Genomic DNA, 19,488 nt, shown 5'->3' with positions numbered 1-19,488 from the left:
GGGGAGCGCGGTGCTGGTGCTGCGGGTACCGTGTCCTAATGGAAGGACATGGAGTTGTGGAAGCAAGTCCAGAGGAGGCCGCAAGGATGAGCAGGGGCTGGAGCAAGGCTGAGAACTCTGGGGCTGTTGAGCCTGGAGAAGAGAAGCTGCGTGGAGACCTCAGAGCAGGTTCCAGTGTCTGAAGGGGGCTGCAAGGATGCTGGAGAGGGGCTCTGCATCAGGGACTGTAGCAATAGGACAAGGGGTGATGGGTTCAAACTGAAATAGGGGAAGTCCAGGTTGGAGATAAGGCAGAAGCTGTTCCCTGTGAGGGTGCTGAGGCGCTGGCACAGGGTGCCCAGAGCAGCTGTGGCTGCCCCATCCCTGGCAGTGCTCAAGGCCAGGTTGGACACAGGGGCTTGGAGCAGCTGCTCCAGTGGAAGGGGTCCCTGCCCATTGGAGCTGGAGGAGCTTTAAGGTCCCTTCCATCCCAAACCATTCCATGATTCCATAAGCAACCCTCATCCCGCTCCTGCCCACACAGGGGACTCCAGTGGCTGCACAGGGATGGATACGAGACCTCAGTGACAGCCGGTACCCAGTGCTGGACAGGACCCCATTGGAGACCATCACACCGTGGCAGTGATTGAGGCCCCGGTATCCACGGAGCACTGGAGGAACCACATCTGGAGTCTAGACTCAGTGACTCCGTGGGCCGGGCCTGGCTGCCGCCCGTGCCCAGGCCCCGCTGCACTCTGTTTGCTTAGCTGGAGGTATTTAATTGGAATTAAAGTGGCCCCTCTTGTTTCTGCGGCCGGGGCTGCTGGAAACGGAGCTGTAAGTCATAGAAAACATCTGCAGCAGCCTGCGAAGGGTCATTACATGGCAGAACACGAGGCGCCACTTTTAGTGCTCGCAGCCGACGCGGGGAATGGTTCAATACGGCTTTTGTGGAGGGGCTGCCAAGGCAGCAATGCTGCCTGTTTGTTCTGGCAGTGGGCATGGCCAGAGGGATGCGGGATCCTCCCTCTGTGTGCCGGCCGCAGGGTGAGCAGGGAAGACACCCTTGGGATGCAGGACATCAGCCATGGTGGGAGCTGGAGCGGGTGCTGGAGCTGTCACTGCCTGCACTGTCCCCAGCTCAAACCCACCCAGGGGTCAGCATCCGCAGCCCTAAATCCGGTATTGCAGAGGGGGACACCAGGCTGGGGGAAGTCCAAGCACTGGAAGGGGGAATGGGACGGACACTGGGGAACAGGCAGACAACAGCCCCACAGTGAGCACAAGGCAGTGGGTGAGCCGGGAGGCACATCCCGGTGCTGGCCATGGGTACCATCCAGAGCATCCTGAGTGCACAGCAGCGCCGGTGCCTCTGTCCTTCCTCGGACACAGTTTAATAGGAGAGAAAGCAAACACAATACAAAATTTAAAAACCAGGCTGTGGTTTGTGCCCCCCCCCCCCCCCCCCCCCGTTTGTTGGGGGGGGGATCGGGGGCAGGTGCAGCCCCGGGGGGGGGTTGGCAGCGCACATCGATCCCCCCCCCGATGGCTGCTCCCATACACACAACACGAGGCTTCTTTGCACAATTGTTTCATCGTCTGTCACTGGTGGAGGGGCTGGGGGGGCCCCGGCCCAGCGGGGGGGGCACGGCCCCTGGGCAGCATCACTGCTCCTTCTTGGAGGCTGCTGTCGTCTCGTCCTTGTTGGCCCCCGGCCCCTCCGTGGGGGTAGAGCTCTCCTCGTAGCTGGGGGGGAGAGGGACAAGAGGAGCAGTGAGTGGGGCTGGACCTGCCCTGGGGACACAGATCCCTGCCCTGATGCAGTGGTTGGGCCATGCAGGGCTCCAGCCATTGCCCCCCAGTGCAGGAAGCCTGATGGGGCAGAGCCCCAGCATGGTCCCCATAGAGACCTCCAGGGATGGGGAGGACATCCCCACACTGAACCAGCTCTGTGCCCACCACAGAGCACACCATTAGATAACCTGGACAGCATCACACACCCCTCCAGCCAGTGCCAGAGGGGCTGGTTAATGGGGGGAGCCTCAGCAAGACCAAAGGGGCTGAGACCCCACCACAGCCTCACTCCTCTGCCTGCAACCCCCCTGCCCCAGCACTGGCTCCGGGGCCTTGGCAAAGGAAACCCTGTAGCGCTGCCTGCCAGCAGGAAGCACAACAGGGGCAGGGATGTCAGATCTCCCCCTTCACTGTAGGAACCAGCCCCTACCTGGCCAGAGCGACAGACAAAGGGCACCGCCTGCCACGGCTACATGGCACTGGGGCTTTGCTGCCGGCGTCGGCGGGGACAGGACAGTTTCTGCTGCATGGAATCAGCCAGGCTGGCCGGAGAGCCAGACACGGTGGGGAAGTGGGTGAGTCGTGGTGTGTGCGGCAAGATTTCAGCAGAGGATTCATAGCTGCGGGAGAGAGGAAGCAGGAGGGGAAGGGAGAGGATGAGGACAGAGAGGGGAGAGAGAACAAGCAGAAGAGTTCTGGAGTGAGACCACTGCAAACACAGCATCCTGCCTGCACTGGCCTTGCCTGCAGACCCCAGGGTAAGGCACAGCAGGGGCTGAGACCCAAGAGAAGGCAGCTCCTGCTGGTATGGACAGAGCCAGACAGTCAGAGCCCATAGGAGAGCAAGCCTGAGGATGGGAAAGGCAGCAGCAGAGCAGCCCAGGGGCTGCACAGGCAGCAGAGCAATGCAGCAGACCCTGCTCAAGGACAGACTCCTCACTGCTGACAGCTGACAGGACAGAGTGAAGGTTACTGCCTGCCTAGGGAGGCTCAGCAGGGCTGGGAGCCACAGCACTGATCCCACCGTCACCCACCTCTGCTCCATCAGCACCCTGCAGCACAGATCCTGCCCGCAGCGCTGCCTGTATTTGCTCCCACATCACTCTCACTGCCCTCCCCCAGGGCAGCTGACGGCTGCTGCAAGACACCACATGCAGGCAGCTGGCTGGGTGCTGGGGACACAGGGAAGTGCCAGCTCCATGCTGGCATCAGCACAGGATGGGAGCAGAGCACACCAGGGGAGATCCACCTGAGGGCATTCCTGCACTGGGAGCCCTGCAGGCAGAGACCAATCCCTTCCCACCCCTCTGCCACTGGAAGGCCTCCAAGGGGAGCTGGACCCAGGCCCATTGGGGTTGCAGCCCCTCAGCCTCCTGCCCTGCCAGCACTCAGCAAACAGCCACTTGTGCCAATGCTCAGTGTGGCTCTGAGCCCCGGTGCTCCCCAGTGCCAGGCTGGGCTCACAGCTCATCCCTCCCCTGTTTCCTGGCACGGGAGGCACTGCTGCTGTCAGCTCTGAGTCACGGCCCCGAGAGCAGCAGCAGGATCCCAGGTGCACAGGAAGGACGATCCCAGGACACTCAGCGCCTGCAGCAGCGATCTCAGAGCCAACATCAAAGGGCAGGCAGGTGCGGCAGGGCTGGGAGCCCTGACAGTGATGGGAACACGCTCCCCTGCGTCTCCCAGGGGAGGGGAAGGAGCAGGAGCAGGAGCAGGGGAGGGCAGACAGCTCCTGCTGCGCCCCATTCACCTCCTGCTGCACCCCATTCACCTCCTGCTGCACCCCATTCACCTCCTGCTGTGCTCCATTCACCTCCTGCTTTCCCTCTGGGCAGGGGCACATGGAGAGTGCCCATCCCTGCTTGGGGATGGATGTTCCCTTCCCTGCTCTGCTCCAAACACCCGCACAGCTTGAGCACAAGCAGCTGGGAGTAGAGAACAGCTCCCAGGCAGTTCAGGCCACACTGTGCAGCTCAGTGCAGGCAGGAGACCTGAGCTGCCCACTGACAGCTGGGGCATGGCAGGCTGAGAGCAGCACACCAGCACAGCACAGCTCCCTTCTCTGCACCTGGGGGCAGGGAGACTGCTGCAAACACGGATGCTTCACCCAGGAGGGAGGCTGGGATGTGCTGGAACCAGCCCTGGCTGCTCCTGCAGCTCCGTGCTCCCCACCCAGAGGCCCTGGGACACAATGACCGAGCTCCAGGTGCGTGTCCCACCCTCCCCTGCCTGCCGGCACACGGGGAGGCTTTGTCACCGGGGCGGAAAGCACCACCCGATGCTGCCTGCATCGCCCGGTACAGGCAGGGACCCGCTGCCTCCACCCGGAGGAACCCGTCCCTCCAGCTGTGCCCGGGCACATCTGCACACCCTGCACCTGCCTCCTGCTCACCTGAACAGTTCGGTTACTTCTCCCTTTGCCAAAGCCACGAGCAGAGGGAAGCCGATGCAGGCAGGGACCAGGTACAGCAGAGCAGGCTGTGGGGAAGGAAAGCATCTGTTAAACTAGGCACGGATCAGTTTAAAGGGAGCTGATCCCTGCCCCTCTGCACTCATGGTGTCTGACACTGCACTGCACAGAGGGTTAATGCCCCAGGAAGCGGCTTCCAGAGCCAAGTTACAGCTGCAGCAGCACAAGATCCTCACCATGAGGTCCCCTGAACACACTGAGGACACCTGCAGAGACCAGAGAGAGCATCCATAAAGTATGGGCTCCCAGGGCCCCTCTGAGGGACAGAGAATGGGACTTCATGGGCAGCTTGGCTCCACAGAGCCACTAAACAACAGGGCAAAGCCAAAGTCCTTGTCCTAAAGAGGGCTCTGCTCCAGCCAGGCACAGATTTGGGCAGGGAAGGTAGAGGCAGACACTGGAAAAGCAACGTGGGAGAAGGAATGAATCTGCTTTCCCCTATGCAGGAACCTCATGGAGTGTCCCACCTGGGACGTGCATCTCACAGCAGAGCTCACCTGGGCGTGCTTGAAGATGTGCATGATGAATATGGTCAGGCCCAGCCCGAAGATGTAGGCCACAAAGCTGGTGTAGAAATACGTGTGTGTGTTCTTCTTCAAGCTGCAGGAGAGAGCAGAGCTCAGTGACCTTGGGTCTGGGATGCCAGTGGCCAAAACGGATTGGGCCCAGTGCTTCTGAGCATCTCCCAGTGTGCTGGGGTGTGGGAGCCCCGCTCATACCCCCAATCCCATGGGAATGGAGGAGGTGACACCCAGATGAGGGGCTGGGGAGGAGCAGGAGGCACAAACTCCTGCTGCTGAATGGCTACTGTGGCAGGAATCAGTGCTGGGACATGGGTGAGGGTCCCAGCTTCCTGGGGGGTGCGTGGCCTGTCCCTGGCACCCCCACTCTCAGCTCATGCTGGTTCACTGCAGGGCAGGCTATGGGAACTGGGAGTCCCAGCAGGTGCAGGCAGGATGTGGGTGGAAGCACCTGGGAAAGCTGGCACAGAGCAGAGGGGCTGTGCCACAGCAGTGGGGCTGCAGCCCCACGGTGGCACCAAGATGGAGACTTTTGGTGTGGGGCAGCTGCCAAGAGCTGTGTCCTGCTATGGGGGCAGCTTCCCCCTCCAAGGGCAGCCCAGAGGCAGCCAGCACTGCTGGGCACCCCCAGCGCTGTCCCACACCATCACTGCCCTGCCCTCGGTGCCAGGGAGCTGGGGAGGCTCTGGGGGCTGCACTGCCCACAGCACCAGCTGTAAATCCAACCACCCCACAGCCCGGGGCTTGCCCATCAGCCCCACTCGTATCTACTCCTCCAAGAGCTTCCCTCGCACCCTCCTGCACTGCAATGGCCACTGTGCTGTCACCGAGCCCTGGAGGGGAACCCACAGCTCTGCTCCCACCTTCCCTTCCCCTCCTGCTGCCCCAGAGCAGCTCCAACCCGCAGCAAACCGCATCGTGTCCAGACCTCACCTGATGTCGAACCGCAGGAGGAGGGCGATGAAGATCCCTGCGGGAGAAGGGGTCGGTGAGAGGCTGGAGCCTGCGGCCCGTGCCCGGCCTCACAGCGCCCTCTGGCGGCACAAGGCAGCAGCGCAGCCCCAGGACCGGGACGAGACCCCCTCATCCCACACCGCCCCCAGCCCATGGAGCCCCCCCAATTGCCCATGGAGACCCCAAACCCCGCAGGGGATCCGCAGGGCTCTGCATGGCCAAAGGCAAAGCGAGGCACCCACGTAGCCCGTTCAGAGCGGGGATCCCGGTCATGCTCCCCCTCTTCTGTCCTTACCTGGAATGACAATGTCTCCCAGCCCCAGCATGGCAAAGTTGTCGGCTTCCAGCCCCTTCTCCAGCAGGTCCTGAGGGAAAACCACTACAGGGAGCAGAGAGAGGCACAGTGAGGGCACAGCGGCTGTGCTGAGAGACCCCAGCACTGCTGAGCCTGACACAAAGGGACCAGAGCAGAGCCCTGCCCCTGCCCTCAGCCCCCTCCCCACCTGCAGCTCCCCTTGTTCCCCTATCCCGGGACAATTCCAGGCACCAGGATGAAAACCCAAGGGGTTTCCAGGCAGCCCATGAGCAGGTTCCAACCCCAGCTCCAAGGACCCAAACTACAGCTCCACAACAGCACAAATTCACCTTCCTGCTGCATTAGAGGCGTCTGTAGGGCTTTGTGCATCATTTGCTCTATAAGCTGCTGACACTGCCCACTATGGGGATAGACGTAACCCACCAGCCCAGGGTAACAGAACCAGCCCTCTCCAGAGACCCTGGCACCACACAGCAGCCTAAGGGGACACAAGCAGGAAACCCTCCTGCACCCATCCCACCTCCGAGCCTCCTCCAGGAGCACATTCCCCCTCTCCAGCACACAGGGAGCATCTACTCACGTTTTATGGGGGCCTCGAATGATTTGGCAACTGTCACCATCACGTTGGTACCGAAGACCTAGGGACAAGCAGAGGAGGCCGTGGTGACCACAGTGACACAGGAACAGGCACATGCTCAGCTACAGCCTCACCTCAGGGCCCGGAGCAGCCTCAATGGCAGGGAATAGCCAAGGAGGGGCACAACCAACCTAAGTGCAGTCAGAGGAGCCCTGAAGTGAACCCACAGCCCAGGGGAGAGGGCTCAGGACTGTGCTGGAGGAGGTGAGCATGGGCAAGAGGCTCCCTGCAGGTCCCAGCCGGCTGCAGGCTGCTGCCCGTGAGCCCCAGCAGGGACCAGAGCAGTTGCCAGCTCAGGTGTGTTTTCTCTGAGGTCATTTATTTGCTCTGCACTATCAGCTTTAAACCCTGGCATCGTTTGGGGTGATGCCAACACCCCAGTCAAACACCCTTATTCCTGCTCCTTTTCATCCCCAAGCCTTCAGGTTTGGCCATAGCAGAAGCAGGACACAAAGCAGGTGCTGGGGAGCACTGGGTGAGTAAGATCCTAGAGATACTGACTGAACAGAAACCTTAAAGCAGGTGTTGGACATCAGATTAACACCCATGAGGTGCCGCAAGCTCTGGGCATTGCCATGGGCTGACAGGACTGCACACTGGGACCAGGGAAAAGCATCACATGCAAATCCACCCCAAGACTATGAAGGGAGCAGCAACATCATCGATGCACTGAGGAGTTCTCCTTCCTCCCTGAAACCCTCCTTGGGTCTCACTGTGATTACACCCATGCTTAGACCAAGCAACTGGTCCCTGCACAGGGGCACTATGAGGGGCTGCACTTCAGGCCAGCCCTTCTGTGAGGCTCTGGCAGCAGTGAGGGGCCCAGTGTGGCTGTCTCTGAAGCACCAGGAAGACACTGGCACCCCAAGCAGGGCACGAGGCACCAGCTGAATCCTCCCCAGCTGAGAGCAGTGCAGGAAGTGGCAGAGGCCAACGAACCACAGAGCTCACTCTGTGCCACAGGGGCAGCTCCAGCCAAGTACACAGCAACACACAGCAGCCAGGCTCAGAGGGAAGCATTATTCAGGCAGCTGCAGAGCTGCTGGACAGACCTCAAGGTATACAAGGTTCTCTGGCATTGGGAAATGCAGTAATTCAGGAGGTGGAGGCAGCAGGAAGGACTGGGGAGTATGGACATTGCAAGGAGCAATACGCACTCAGGTCCATTGCAGAGAGAGAAGGAAATCCCCCAAATGAGGCTGTCAGGGCAGGGCACTGGTGAGGGGAACAGACTGGAGACATTCCAGTGTCTGATCCTCTGTGCATGGGAACAGAGGATGCTGATGAAGGTGGCCGATGACAGCTGAGGCACAACCATACAGGCAGGATCAGTGAACCCCACAGCAGCCTTGTCCTCCAGCCCACCCCACAGCTGTTGGGAGGACCTCAGTGGGGAACACTGCTCACCAGAACTGGATGTGCCACACACCCCAGTACTGCACAACAGCCCTGGGAGGATCCCTGCCAGCCCTGGGCTCCTTAGGCCAGAGATGAAGAGCAAACACATTCACTGAGCCGCACAGCACCCGTTTGACTCCATCATCACACCTCGCTGGGCTCAGAAAGGGGGAATCCTGGCTACAGACGTGTGTGCAGCCTCCAGAGGGGCACAGCACATGGTCCCCATCACCGGCTGCACCAGCGCCCACCCCATGGACCGCTCCTCTTTACCCAAAAGACGTCATAGATGAAGAGGCCCCCGAGCAGGATGCAGCCTGTGCTGACGTTGTTCAGGTGCAGCAGCTCCACACCATTGAGGGAGAACGCCAGCCCGAAGAGGTTGTTGGCAATCCAATGCTGGCAACGACAGGAAAGGAGACTTGGGTCCCACTGCACGCACTGACTTGCATGTAAAGGGTCCGGGTCTGATCCAGCTGCCTGCAGCTCACTTACCTTCCTCAGCAGGTACCAGACCCCCACAACACTGCTCAGGGCCAAGCACACGAGATCCTTGGTGTCAAACTCGTAATTCACTATTTCTGCAAGAGAACAGAGGAGGTGGATGCTGAGCAGCTCCCCTCGGAGCTGCAGCCACACAGACCATGGCCATGGCTGCAGCCATGAGCACCCGGCCCTGGCAAGCCCTGACCTGCTCCTTCAGGCAGACTCTGCCACATGGACAGCATCCCTGACCCTTCTGTCAACAAGGAAACTGGACTCGGGCACTGCCTGAGGCAGGGAGAGGCAAATCTCCATCTTCCTGCACCAGTTAACTCCTGGTGGCAGCACTGGGAGAGTTCCCTTGCCAGTAAAGGGACTGGGGAGGATGCTTTTCAAAGTGCAAAGATCTCAATCATCAGATCAGATCTGATCCTCAGTTAAGGCAGTCAGAACTGTGCTAAGGAGCTTAAGTAAAGGCAGTGCATTTACAGCAGCCACAGCTCCATCCCTACACCCTCTGGGATGTCCTTATGGGATCCTGCTGCCGGCGAGAGGCAGCGCAGAGGGAGAGCACAGGGCAGCCCCAGCTCTGCAGGGCCACACAGGCTCACTCTGGCTACAGAGTGGGGAGCAAGAGGAAAGCCTTAGGGTTGTCTGAAGGGGCTGAAGGTCAAAACACTGAGGGAGTGAAACCAGAAGAGGAAAGGCAGAAAACATGCAGGCCCCAACGTACCCTCCTTGCTCTCCCCGGAGCCCTCGGTGAAGAGGAGCTGGTACTGTTTGTTGGGGAAATTTGCAGGGAAGAATCTGTTCATCATGGGGCTGAAATGAGAGGGGTAGAGAAGGGCAGTCGGACAGGACACCCCGCACGGATGTCAGCCCACACCCTGCCCAACACTGGGAACACCGGGATGTGCCACATCAGGGACCAGCAGCAGCCCCAGCTTCAGGCACCGAGCTGCAAGCATGGGACCGTGTCCTCCCCACAGGTCTGACCTGTCCTTATGTGACAGTCCCCAAAGGGTGAGAGATACAGGAGGAAGACCCACCACAAGCCCCCTGGATACTCGGAACTGGCTGGGCCACCACCACATGGCTCTTGTGTGGGACCAGGAGCACAGGTAAAGCCATTGCCAGCACCAGCAGAGGCACAGCAGTGGGTCCCCAACACCCTGGAGCTCAGGAAACAGGAAACCAGTTTGACTGTTTCAGTTACTGTAACAGCCGGAGCTTTCAACACCTCCTGCCAAGCACTGGGGTGAGAGGCTGGGGACATTACTGTGAGCTCCAGCTGCTGCTCCAGCCATCCCAGTAACACCAGTACCAGGGACCAACCCCTGTACAGGGCAGCAAGGACTGTGCCAAGCCACAGCTCCTCAGGATGAGCTGGCCCTGTCCCATGATGTGGCCACCTACACCTCCATGAGCTCTCCCAGTGATGCTGTGCAAGGTACTGGGACCCCTAAGACTTTGGTTCCCCCACAAGGAAGGGGTCACACCACCAAGGGACACCAGCCCAAGAGCTGCAAGGCAATGGGGCAGCCTCAGACACCCCTGTCTCATACACAGCCTCCCCTCTGCTGTACCTGATGGTGTGGGACAGGGCGAGGATCCCCAGCACGAAGAAATACATGGAAAGCAGAAGGTTGATGTACTCTTGAGAGAATATCTGCAAGACAGATGCAGAGAGGGGTCAGTAACCGCAGTGTCCTCCCCACATACAGCACTTCACTGTTTCCTATTGGCAGCTGCTGTGCCAGTGCTCCAGGGAGAGGAGAAGAATAGCTGGAATAACCCAAATTGCTGCACTGCTGATGGGAGATGGGTTGGAAATAGGGTTGGAAATAGCCGTGTGCTCACAGAACAAGCACTGAGCCTGCGAGTGTTGTGCTGCTTGGGTCAGAAAATAACTCCTGTGTGATGGAAAGGAGGACAGAGCTTCCCCCATGTGTCCCCTGCAGAGCTGGGGCAGGAAGAGGGGAGCTCATCCTCCCTGCTGCACATCCAGCACTCCTCTGCCTGGCATCTCCTCCCAGCCAGGAGCAAGCAGCAGTCGGTGCTTGTGGTAACTGCAGCATTCCCAACCTTGCACCCTAAATCTGTCCTAAAAGCCAGGCAGGAGCATCCCAGCACCCCGCAGGCAGCCCAGGACAGCGGGGCTGGAAGCTGGAGTGCAACAGGACAGCTCGGGAAGCAGAACATGGAAAAGGCAGCATTTCATAGAACCATGGAATGGGTTGGGTTGAAGGGAACTTAAAGCTCCTCCAGCTCCAACCCCTTCCACTGGAGCAGCTGCTCCAAGCCCCTGTGTCCAACCTGGCCTTGAGCACTGCCAGGGATGGGGCAGCCACAGCTTCTCTGGGCACCCTGTGCCAGCGCCTCAGCACCCTCAGTGGTGTCCCCAGCACCCTGTGGTCTGAGTCAGCCCCAAGGGACAGGCAGAGCTCGGGGGAGCCCTCACCCCTCAGCTGCTCCCCAGAGCCAATGTGTGCACAGACAGGCTCCAGTTCCCCCCCGAGCTGGGACAATTGGGGTGAGACCCAGAGGCCTTGCACCCAGTGACCCCAGCTCCAGCCAGGCAGCCTCACACATCCTCTGTGCCCAAACTGGAGCCAGCCCCACTCTGGGGGCTCCTTGCCCCCCAAGTTATCACTTACTTTAAAGAAGAGGTAGAGCCCCAGGAGGGTGCAGCTGGCCACGATGGGGAAGCGAGCAGCATCACGGCTGGTGATGGTCTCCGGCATCTCCGAGGAGTTCTGGGGAGGGAAGGAGAGGACAGGAGAGGCTCAGCCCCTGCTCTGGCTTCACACCCAAGCAGGAGGTGAATGGGAGCAGGGATTGGGGGGGCTCCGGGATCCTTCCCAGTGGTGGGGCTGTGACACAGGCAGTGAAAAGCAAACCCCACACTCAGCCTTGCAGGGGCTGCACCATTTACTGCTCATTTCCTCTTGGAGAGGGGCAAATACAACCCCTGTGCTGGTGCTGCTCCTTCCCCTGCCCAGAGGGCTGCTGGGCTCTTCACTGCTCCCATCTGCCCATCACTGAGCACGCTTCCATCCAACCACCCCCTTACCCTCCCCTGCTCCAGGGATGCTCCTTGTGCCCAGGAGCCCTTACGGACCCGCACTAAACAGGACCCGCACTAAACCGGACCCGCACTAAACCGGACCTGGCACAGCAGCCCCCTCCCGAGCATCACTGGTGGAACTCAGCTCCCGGCCGTTACCGGCGGCAGCGAGGGCTGCACGGAGCAGCACTGCGGGAGCACCGCCGTTGCTGCGGGCAGGTGCGGGGCAGCACCACCGGGACCGGCCCCGGTACTGCGGAGGGGGGGGGGCAAAACCACAGCCCTCCCGGTACCAGCCCCGGTACTGCGGAGGGGGGGAGCAGAGCCACAGCCCCCCCATCCCCACCGCAGCATCCTCAGGGGCACCCGGTGCGGGTGGGAGCGGAGCAGCGAGGACGGGGCTGGATAAGCCCCGGAGCCCCCCACGGACCCACCGGTACCGGCGGGGGGGGGGTCGGGGGTGCCCCCGGTACCTTGCTCCTGGCGCAGCTGACGGAGCGCAGCGCCCCGAAGAAGATGGGCAGCAGCGCCATGAGGACCAGGCTGCCGTAGGCCAGCGCCATGCCCCCGGGGGTAGCGGGCGGCCGGGCCGGGCCGGCCCCGGCGCTGCCGTTGTGCGCCGCGGCCTCCTCCATGGCGCTGCGCTTCCGGACGGACACGTCCTCGTACCGGCCGGAACTGCGTCACTGCGGCCGCGCCCCCCGAGCGCGGAGGGGTCCCGGGTGCGACGGTTAACGTGAACGGACAGAGGGGATCGGACTGGGTTGGGATGGATGGGACCTTAAACCCCATCCAGCTCCATACAGGGACCCCTTCACTGGAGCAGCTGCTCCAAGCCCCTGTGTCCAACCTGGCCTTGAGCACTGCCAGGGATGGGGCAGCCACAGCTTCTCTGGGCACCCTGTGCCAGCGCCTCAGCACCCTCACAGGGAGCAGGTTCCGCTGTGTCCTGCAGGCAGCACCCGCATCCCCACGGCCTCCCTCGGGAGCAGCTCCTCCATAGGGATTCCTCCTCCTGCTGCTGGGCTGGGGCCGGGATCTGATGGAAAACCGGCTGGAATGTGTGTTTTCCTCCCAAAATTCCCCCCCTTCACACCACCCTGAGCCCTGCTGCATCCTGAGCCACCCCCCGAGCCTCCCCTTCCTCCTCCTCCTCCTCCTCCCCATCTCCCCTGTGCCGCACATCCCCATAGCCCCGGCTGGGTGCAGGCAGCGCAGCTCTCGGTACAGAACAAAGCTTCCTTTATTTGTTCAATCGATTTACCCTTTTCCCCCGAACTCTCCCATTTCTGGAGCCGCTGATTCACATTGCTCAGCTCCGTGCCAGGGCACAGCCCCCCCGGCACCGCTGCCCCCCCGGGCAGGGGCAGGCAGCGAGCACAGGCTCACCCCGTGCTCCCACCATAGGGATCTCCTGCTGCTGTCACCCATGGGAACGGGAACGCTGCAGAACGGGATGGGTGCTCCATGGGGGGGGGATGCAGGAGGATGGGGCCATAAGGGACCATCACCCATCGCCATGTGTGTGGGGTCCCCATGGCACCCACCAGTGTGGGGCTGGCAGCTGGCTCAGCACCGGTGCTCAGGGCTCTGCCAGCAGGGAATGGGATTTGCCCTGGGATGGGGCAGACTGAGGACATCGGACAGTTGTGTGTCCATGGGGTTCCATGGCCCAGGAAGGTGCTGAGCACCAGGACCAGTGGCACTGTGGGGAACGGCACAGGGGCAAATGGCACCGGGGAGCGGATGGGACTGGGGGAGCTCACACTGAGGTCAATGGATGGGTCACACAGGGGTGGTGGCACTGGGGCAGCCCCAGAGCTCCTGCTGGAGGGGCTGCAGCCCCCAAGCCCGCACTGCCTGCCCCACACACGGGCCACATCGGGGGTCACGGGCAGCCCTGGCCCCCCAGCGCCTCCTCCTTCCTTCCTCCCATCCTTTCCCAGCGCCTCTCCATGCCCCCCCCTTGGCCTCTCCATGCCCCCCTTGGCCTCTCCATACCCCCCCTTGGCCTCTCCATGCCCCCCCCTTGGCTTCTCCATGCTCCCCCCTTGCCCTCCCCTCCCACCCTCCGGCTCGGCCGCATTTTTCTGGGTTTGAGCTCATTCTTTCCACTCCCCTCTGCTCCCGTTGCCAAGTTTCCATCCGCGGCCCCCCCGCAGGGAACCGCCGGCTGCAGCTGCGGGAGCCACAGCGGCACCGGGAGCCCGCAGCCCCGGTGCGGCGGCGCCGGGTGAGCGGTGGCACCGGGACCCGGGGCGGTGCTGGGGGCAGCGCTGCCCTGGAACAGAGCCACCATCACCGGTAGCTCCGTGTCCCCCTGCGCCGCTGTCCCCGCTCGGAGCAGCCCCAACCGGAGGCTCCCAACGCTGGAGCCGCAGAGCGAGCGGAAACTCCTGACCCGACCCCGGCTCCCCCCTGGCTCCGGGCCGGGGCTGCGGAGGTCACCGGTTACCCTGCGGCGTCCCAGGAGCAGCCCCCGGAGCCTCCGCCTCGCTGCAGCCCGGCACGTCCCGTCCCATAGCGGCCACGGGCAGGGAGCTGGGCTTGAACCCATCCACACGGCTCCAGGATGCAGCTCCACACAGCAGGGACCTGCACCCCCTGGCATGGTTCATTCTGCAGATAGAGGGTTTCCCCCTTGCACCAGTACAGACACAGCAGAAAAACCTCACTCTGAGAACCACCAGTGCCAGGATGTGGGACAGGGCCCCTGGTGATGGTGCCAGTGATCCCTGGTCCCTCTCCCCAGCCAGGCTCCAGGATGTGCTCGAGGTTGTCACCACCATGGTGCCCTCACTGGTCCCTGCTGTCCTGTGAAGGATGGGCACCATGAGCAGGACCTGCCACGCTCCCAGGGCACAACCACTCCTCACCTCCACTGCCCAGGAGCATCTGTAACCCAGGATCCCACCCTCTGCTCCATGAGTGCAGCCCAGGGGACCTGGCCCCACTTGTCTCTGTTCCTGGAGGGGACGTGGCCGGATCCAGAGCACCCTGAGCATCCCTCAGCACTGGTTAAACCAGCTCCACATCCTCAGCATCGCTCTGGTCCTATCTGGGCTCTCCACGGAGCCACCGGCCACACTGCTGGTGGAGAGGACAGTCCCATCCCGGGTGTGCGGAGCGCTGGGCAGGCACCGGTGGCTCTCAGAGCACAGACAGGTCATGGCAGGACTTGGAGCGGAACTTGAGGGCCACTTTGCTGCTGTTCCTGGCCACCAGCCTGTCGAGGAAGCGCCGGGCTCTCTTGGTGAGGCTCTCCTTGCGCCTGTGCTGCGGTGCAGTACGTGTATGGGGCTCCTTGCCCCCACGGCGCAGACGGAGCTGCCGCACCACCCCCTCGAAGAGCTCGGCCACGTTGTGCTGCAGAGCTGCCGAGGTCTCGATGAACTTGCAGTCGAACACAGCAGCACAGGCTCGGCCCTCTGCAAGGGAAGGGCAAGGGGGGGACACGGCCCCGCTGGCACCCCGGGCACTGCAGCATGGCTGGGACCAGGGGACAGCCACAGGGGATGCAGAGGGACCCCCCAGCCCCGCTCACCTTCAATGGAGACCTCTCTGCTCCGCACCAGGTCGCTCTTGTTGCCCACCAGGATGATGGGGATGTCCTCGGGCTGCCGTGCACGGCGCAGTTGGATGCGCAGCTCCGAGGCGCTCTCGAAGCTGCCCCGGTCAGTGATGGAGTAGACGATGACATAGGCGTTCCCCACCTGCAGGCACTGGCTGCGGCACTGGCTCCCCTTGCCCTGCCACCGCATGGGGAGTGACATGTCACAGCTCTGAGCAGCTCCCCAGCACCCATGGGACCTGCCAGCGCATCCCACCAGCCCCTACACCATGGGGAGCAGACCTGTGGCCCCATTAACAAAGCACAGATTAAAACCTTCTGATTTTGGGGGGTCTTTGTGAGTTTCCTCCTCTACCAACAACAAACCAGGGCCGTGGGCTCAGGTTGGCTCCAGCCCCACTCCCAGGGACTGGTGGCACCCACAGGAATGCAGCACAGAGGGGGGCAAAGGGGTGTTTTGAGGGGGGCAAAGGGGTGTTTTGAGGGAGGCAGCGTCAGTGGTGGTGGCATTTCTGCCCGGGAGGGATGCCCCGTGCCAGGCTCCCGGAGCCACCACTGCCGGTTAAAGCACGTGCCCTGGCTGGCAGCAGCGGCTCACGTGGATTTGCTCAGTTGGCTCCTTCGGTCCCAATCCCAAACCATTTCCATTGGTTTCAAACAGGCTGGCACCACATTCCTTCCCCACAATCCCTTCTCCCTCCTGGCCCAACCCTCACGCAAGGGGCTCCCTGTGCCCACCCCACAGTGCACATGAGGGGCAGCCCCTTATGCCAGGGAAAGGTGGGCAAAGAGCAGCTCAGGGATGTGACCCCAGTCCCTGTTCCCCAGCTCTGCTGCAAGGGCAGCAAGCAGGAAGAGCCAAGGACACGGCAGGGAGGCCCCAAAGCAGCAGCTCCTCCTCTATGGCATCCCCTGGGCAGATCCCAGCAGTGCCCATCCCGGGCCATACCCGCTGCTCCGGCTCCCATGTGTCCATCACGAGCAGTGTGGTCTCCTCACCATCTACACACAGCGTGCGCTCGTAGGCGGCCTCTGCAAGACACCGGGAGAGCCCAATTGGTGCCAACTGATGGGGTTTTCCCGTTGTGGGGCCGGACACACACCACCACCACCCCGTTCCCCCCTCCGGTCCCCTCCAGGCACCCACCTCCGTGCTGCTCCAGCACATCCCGCTCCTGGACACCGGCAAAGAGGCTGACCAGGCTGGTCTTGCCCACGCCGGGGTCCCCCAGCAGCACCACCCGGTACAGCGGCTCCCAAGCGCCGGACGAGCCCGAGGACTCGGAGGACCAACTGCAGCGGGGGCCGGCGGCCCTGGCGCCCGGCTCCGAGGCTCGGTGCTCCAGCTGCGGGTGACCGGAGAGCCCCGGCCGCGGCACGGGGGTGCTGGCCCTGCGGCGGAGCGGGCTGTGGCTCCCACGTTGCGTGTTCAGGGTCATCGGCGGCGCCCAGGGCCGGCCGAGCACCGGGGCCCGGGGCCGGTGTCGGTGTCGGTCCTGTTCACAGCCTCACTCCAGATGCTGGGGTCACTCCCGGTCCCGGTGCCCGCCTGAGCCGCCTGCAGCACGGACACAACTTTCCCTGGGACAGAGCCGGCGCCGCCCGGCCCCGGGATTTAAACCAGGGAGGTGGAGCCGCTCGCTGCCGGTCCCGCCCCCCGGTCCCAGCCCGGCCCGCAGCTGTCCCGGTCCCGGTCCCCTGCCCGGTCCCTGAGGTCCCCGCGGGGCTCCCGATGCCACAGAACGGTTGGATCACCCGGAGCGTCCCCTCGATCCCGGGGAGCAGCCTCCAGACAGAAACCAGTGAGGGCAGAGCCAGAGGCTGCTTGGCAAGGGCAAGAACCAGAGCCCGTTTGGTGTGAGCCCAGTGGCTGTCCCGGACCAGGGGACACCCCTCACGGGCAGAGCATAGCAATGGGGAAGCACCTTTGGCTTTGATCCTGCTCTGCTCGCAGGGCTCACCCCATGCACCTTCCAAGGGACCGCAGCCATGAACACAGCACAGGAATGATGGCAACACCTTTACTGCATCCTGAACCCACAGCAGAGAGTGCCCGAGGCAGCTGAGCGGGGCTGGGGTGCAGCACTGGTGGCAAGGGAGGTGCTGAGCAGCTCAGCACCGCATTGGAGCCTGGGTGCACTGAGCACTGTGGAGCTGGTGACAGCAGAGGAGTGATGTCTTCTCGGTGGGGATGCTGAGGACCACCTCAGTATCCAACATGGACCTGGGGGACAGGAGGGACAAAGAGTGGGAATAAGCCATGATTGATATGATGAGGAGGAGGAGAAGCTCATGTGTGGCCCAGGCAGGAGGGGGTGATGGATTTGGGCTCAGAGACATCCTGACCGAGGTGAAGGGAAGCCTGCTTTGCATTTGCTGTTCTGCCTTCCCAGTGTTCCCAGTGTTCAGAACTGGTTTCCAATGGGGATAGCGCAGGTGCTTATTCTGGGACACAGAACAAAGGAAGCTGGGAGGAGAAGGGAGAAAACCACTTTAAAGCCAGACGACGGTTGTTGTGCCCAGCCCGACCTCCACTCCCCAGCTCCACTCTGCTTTCCAGCACTCTCATCTGGAAGGAAACCAGTGCCAAGCCCAAGCCCTGCTCTATGTACTGGTCTTGCAGCCATACTTGCAACCAAGCCCTTTGCCAGGCAGGCTGTGGGCTCGCTGCTTCCCAGAGAAGCAGAGCCAGGCTTAACCCCAGGGCTCTGAGAGGGAGAAGGAATGAAGAGAGCCTCCCTCAGTGTCAATCCCAACGGACAAACAGCAGCAGGGAGCCGTTGGGAGCAGCAGGTACATCTGCTTTCTCGCACCCACAGCCATGTGCAGGGAGCTGGGCTGGCTCCGAGCTGTGCTCATCCATCTCCATCCCATCCAGGACAAACCAGAGGATCCCAGTGCAGGGCCAGAGGCTGCTGCTGAAATCCACCCATGGCCCTTTGGAGCAAGAGGATTGTAACGAGGAGAAGCTGAAATGCAGCTGGGGATGGAGACACAGGGACTCAGGGAGGGCTCCGTGCCCCCCACATCCAAACGCTCCCAGACCAAGGGCAGCTTCCATTGGATTCTGCTCTTTAGAGGAGCAAATCCTGTGTGTGGACCCAAGGGGTTAATGGGGCCGTGTGAGAAGCTGCCGGGAGGTCAGTGGGAAAGGGCTGAGGGCTGCAGAGGGCGCTGGCAGCGGCTCCGGCTGTCGGGGCGGGGAAGCACCGAATGCCTGACTTGTGATGTTACAGAAACTTTCCACTTGGGCCTTCCTGCTATTTTTAACCTATTTTTAACTCTTGTCCCCCCCCATCCCCCCCCTCAGCTGTGCAGGAGAAGTAATTCCTTCTTTTTATGTCAGTTTGGGTTTAAATCAGAAGACTCCCAAGTTGTGCTGCTCCCTGCGCTCCCCTGACCCTTCCATCCTTCCCTGCTGTGTGACCTGTGTGCCCACAGCCATACCCGGCCTCCAGCTACAGCCCCTCCTGCATCGCTCCCACTTCGCTGCTCATCCCAAGGGCTGGGGTTTGACCCCAAAATAAGCCCCATGTGTGCGCAGGGAGCTGAGGGCTCTGTACCTACAGCAGCAGCAGAGGGTGGACAGGAGTGACTGTTAACAGGCGCCTCTGTGCCAGGAACAGTTTGTATGGCAGCTGCTGTAAATAACCCCCATGTGCACATTGTTCTGCTCACAGCTTCTGTGGCACCCTCCACATTTAAACACGTTTGCCCCCTGCCCAGCAAACAGCACCAGAGGCTGGTCCACATCACTTGGGATTCCTATGACCCAAACTGGGGACAAGGGGCAGTGCTGTCCCTCAGCCTGACAAGGATGGGGTGGGAAGCAGCCTGTCACAGCAGGCTGCTGGCCTGCCTGGCTCTGTCCCCAGGCAGGAGAGCCCGGTGCTCCCGTGACTGAGCTGGCAGGGCTGCTGATGGCTCCCATCAACACTGCAAGAGGATTCTCCTTGTGCGCTGGAATCCTTCCATTCGGGACCAGCACACACTGGGAGTGGGGAGTACTCCCAGCACCCACTCAGGAGTTATCAGCTACCAGAGAAATGGGGCAGATCTGCCTGGGCAGGGAAGCTCCTTGTGAGCCTCAGTGAGATGAAACAACAGAGTAGGAGTCTCAGCACCTTCTGCTGCTGCCTCAGTTTCTGGATGCTGCAGAAGGAATACCTTGACAGCCTGTTCCGGATAGTGCCCATTGGTGCAGAGCCACACGACCCTGAGCTCCTCCTGGAGAGCCTGCACCTTTGCTGTGACCTCCTCCTGGAGCTCTGGTTGGGATGAGAACAGGAAATCTCCAT

The 19,488-nt window shown here is 61.9% G+C and overlaps 2 protein-coding genes across 3 annotated transcripts; both read right to left on the bottom strand.

The window, feature by feature from the left end:
- Positions 1–1,480: 1,480 nt before the first annotated feature.
- HM13 (histocompatibility minor 13) lies at positions 1,481–12,286 on the bottom strand. Of its 2 annotated transcripts, none has more exons than XM_034067161.1 (12): positions 12,093–12,284; positions 11,210–11,308; positions 10,139–10,221; positions 9,286–9,374; positions 8,565–8,650; positions 8,343–8,468; positions 6,615–6,672; positions 6,014–6,097; positions 5,698–5,734; positions 4,741–4,843; positions 4,166–4,251; positions 1,481–1,725 (listed from the first exon to the last, which is right to left on the bottom strand). In XM_034067161.1, exons 1-12 carry the CDS (start codon positions 12,252–12,254, stop codon positions 1,644–1,646), a joined length of 1,095 nt encoding a protein of 364 aa, XP_033923052.1. In that variant the 5' UTR covers positions 12,255–12,284; the 3' UTR covers positions 1,481–1,643. The 2 variants fall into 2 exon arrangements, with proteins under 2 accessions (XP_033923052.1, XP_033923053.1); XM_034067162.1 differs by lacking the exon at positions 1,481–1,725 and adding an exon at positions 2,095–2,393 and having other exon boundaries at positions 12,093–12,286.
- A 1,412-nt stretch (positions 12,287–13,698) lies between these two features.
- On the bottom strand, positions 13,699–16,679 carry REM1 (RRAD and GEM like GTPase 1). Its single transcript, XM_034066866.1, has 4 exons — positions 16,338–16,679; positions 16,140–16,222; positions 15,164–15,368; positions 13,699–15,047 (listed from the first exon to the last, which is right to left on the bottom strand). Exons 1-4 carry the CDS (start codon positions 16,627–16,629, stop codon positions 14,770–14,772), a joined length of 858 nt encoding a protein of 285 aa, XP_033922757.1. The 5' UTR covers positions 16,630–16,679; the 3' UTR covers positions 13,699–14,769.
- Between the last annotated feature and the right edge of the window lie 2,809 nt (positions 16,680–19,488).

Source organism: Melopsittacus undulatus, chromosome 10 (genome assembly GCF_012275295.1).
Source record: "Melopsittacus undulatus isolate bMelUnd1 chromosome 10, bMelUnd1.mat.Z, whole genome shotgun sequence".
NCBI classification, from domain to species: Eukaryota; Metazoa; Chordata; class Aves; order Psittaciformes; family Psittaculidae; genus Melopsittacus; species Melopsittacus undulatus.
The sequence above is the reverse complement of the archived record's forward strand: the minus strand, read 5'-3'. Positions and strand labels throughout refer to the sequence as shown.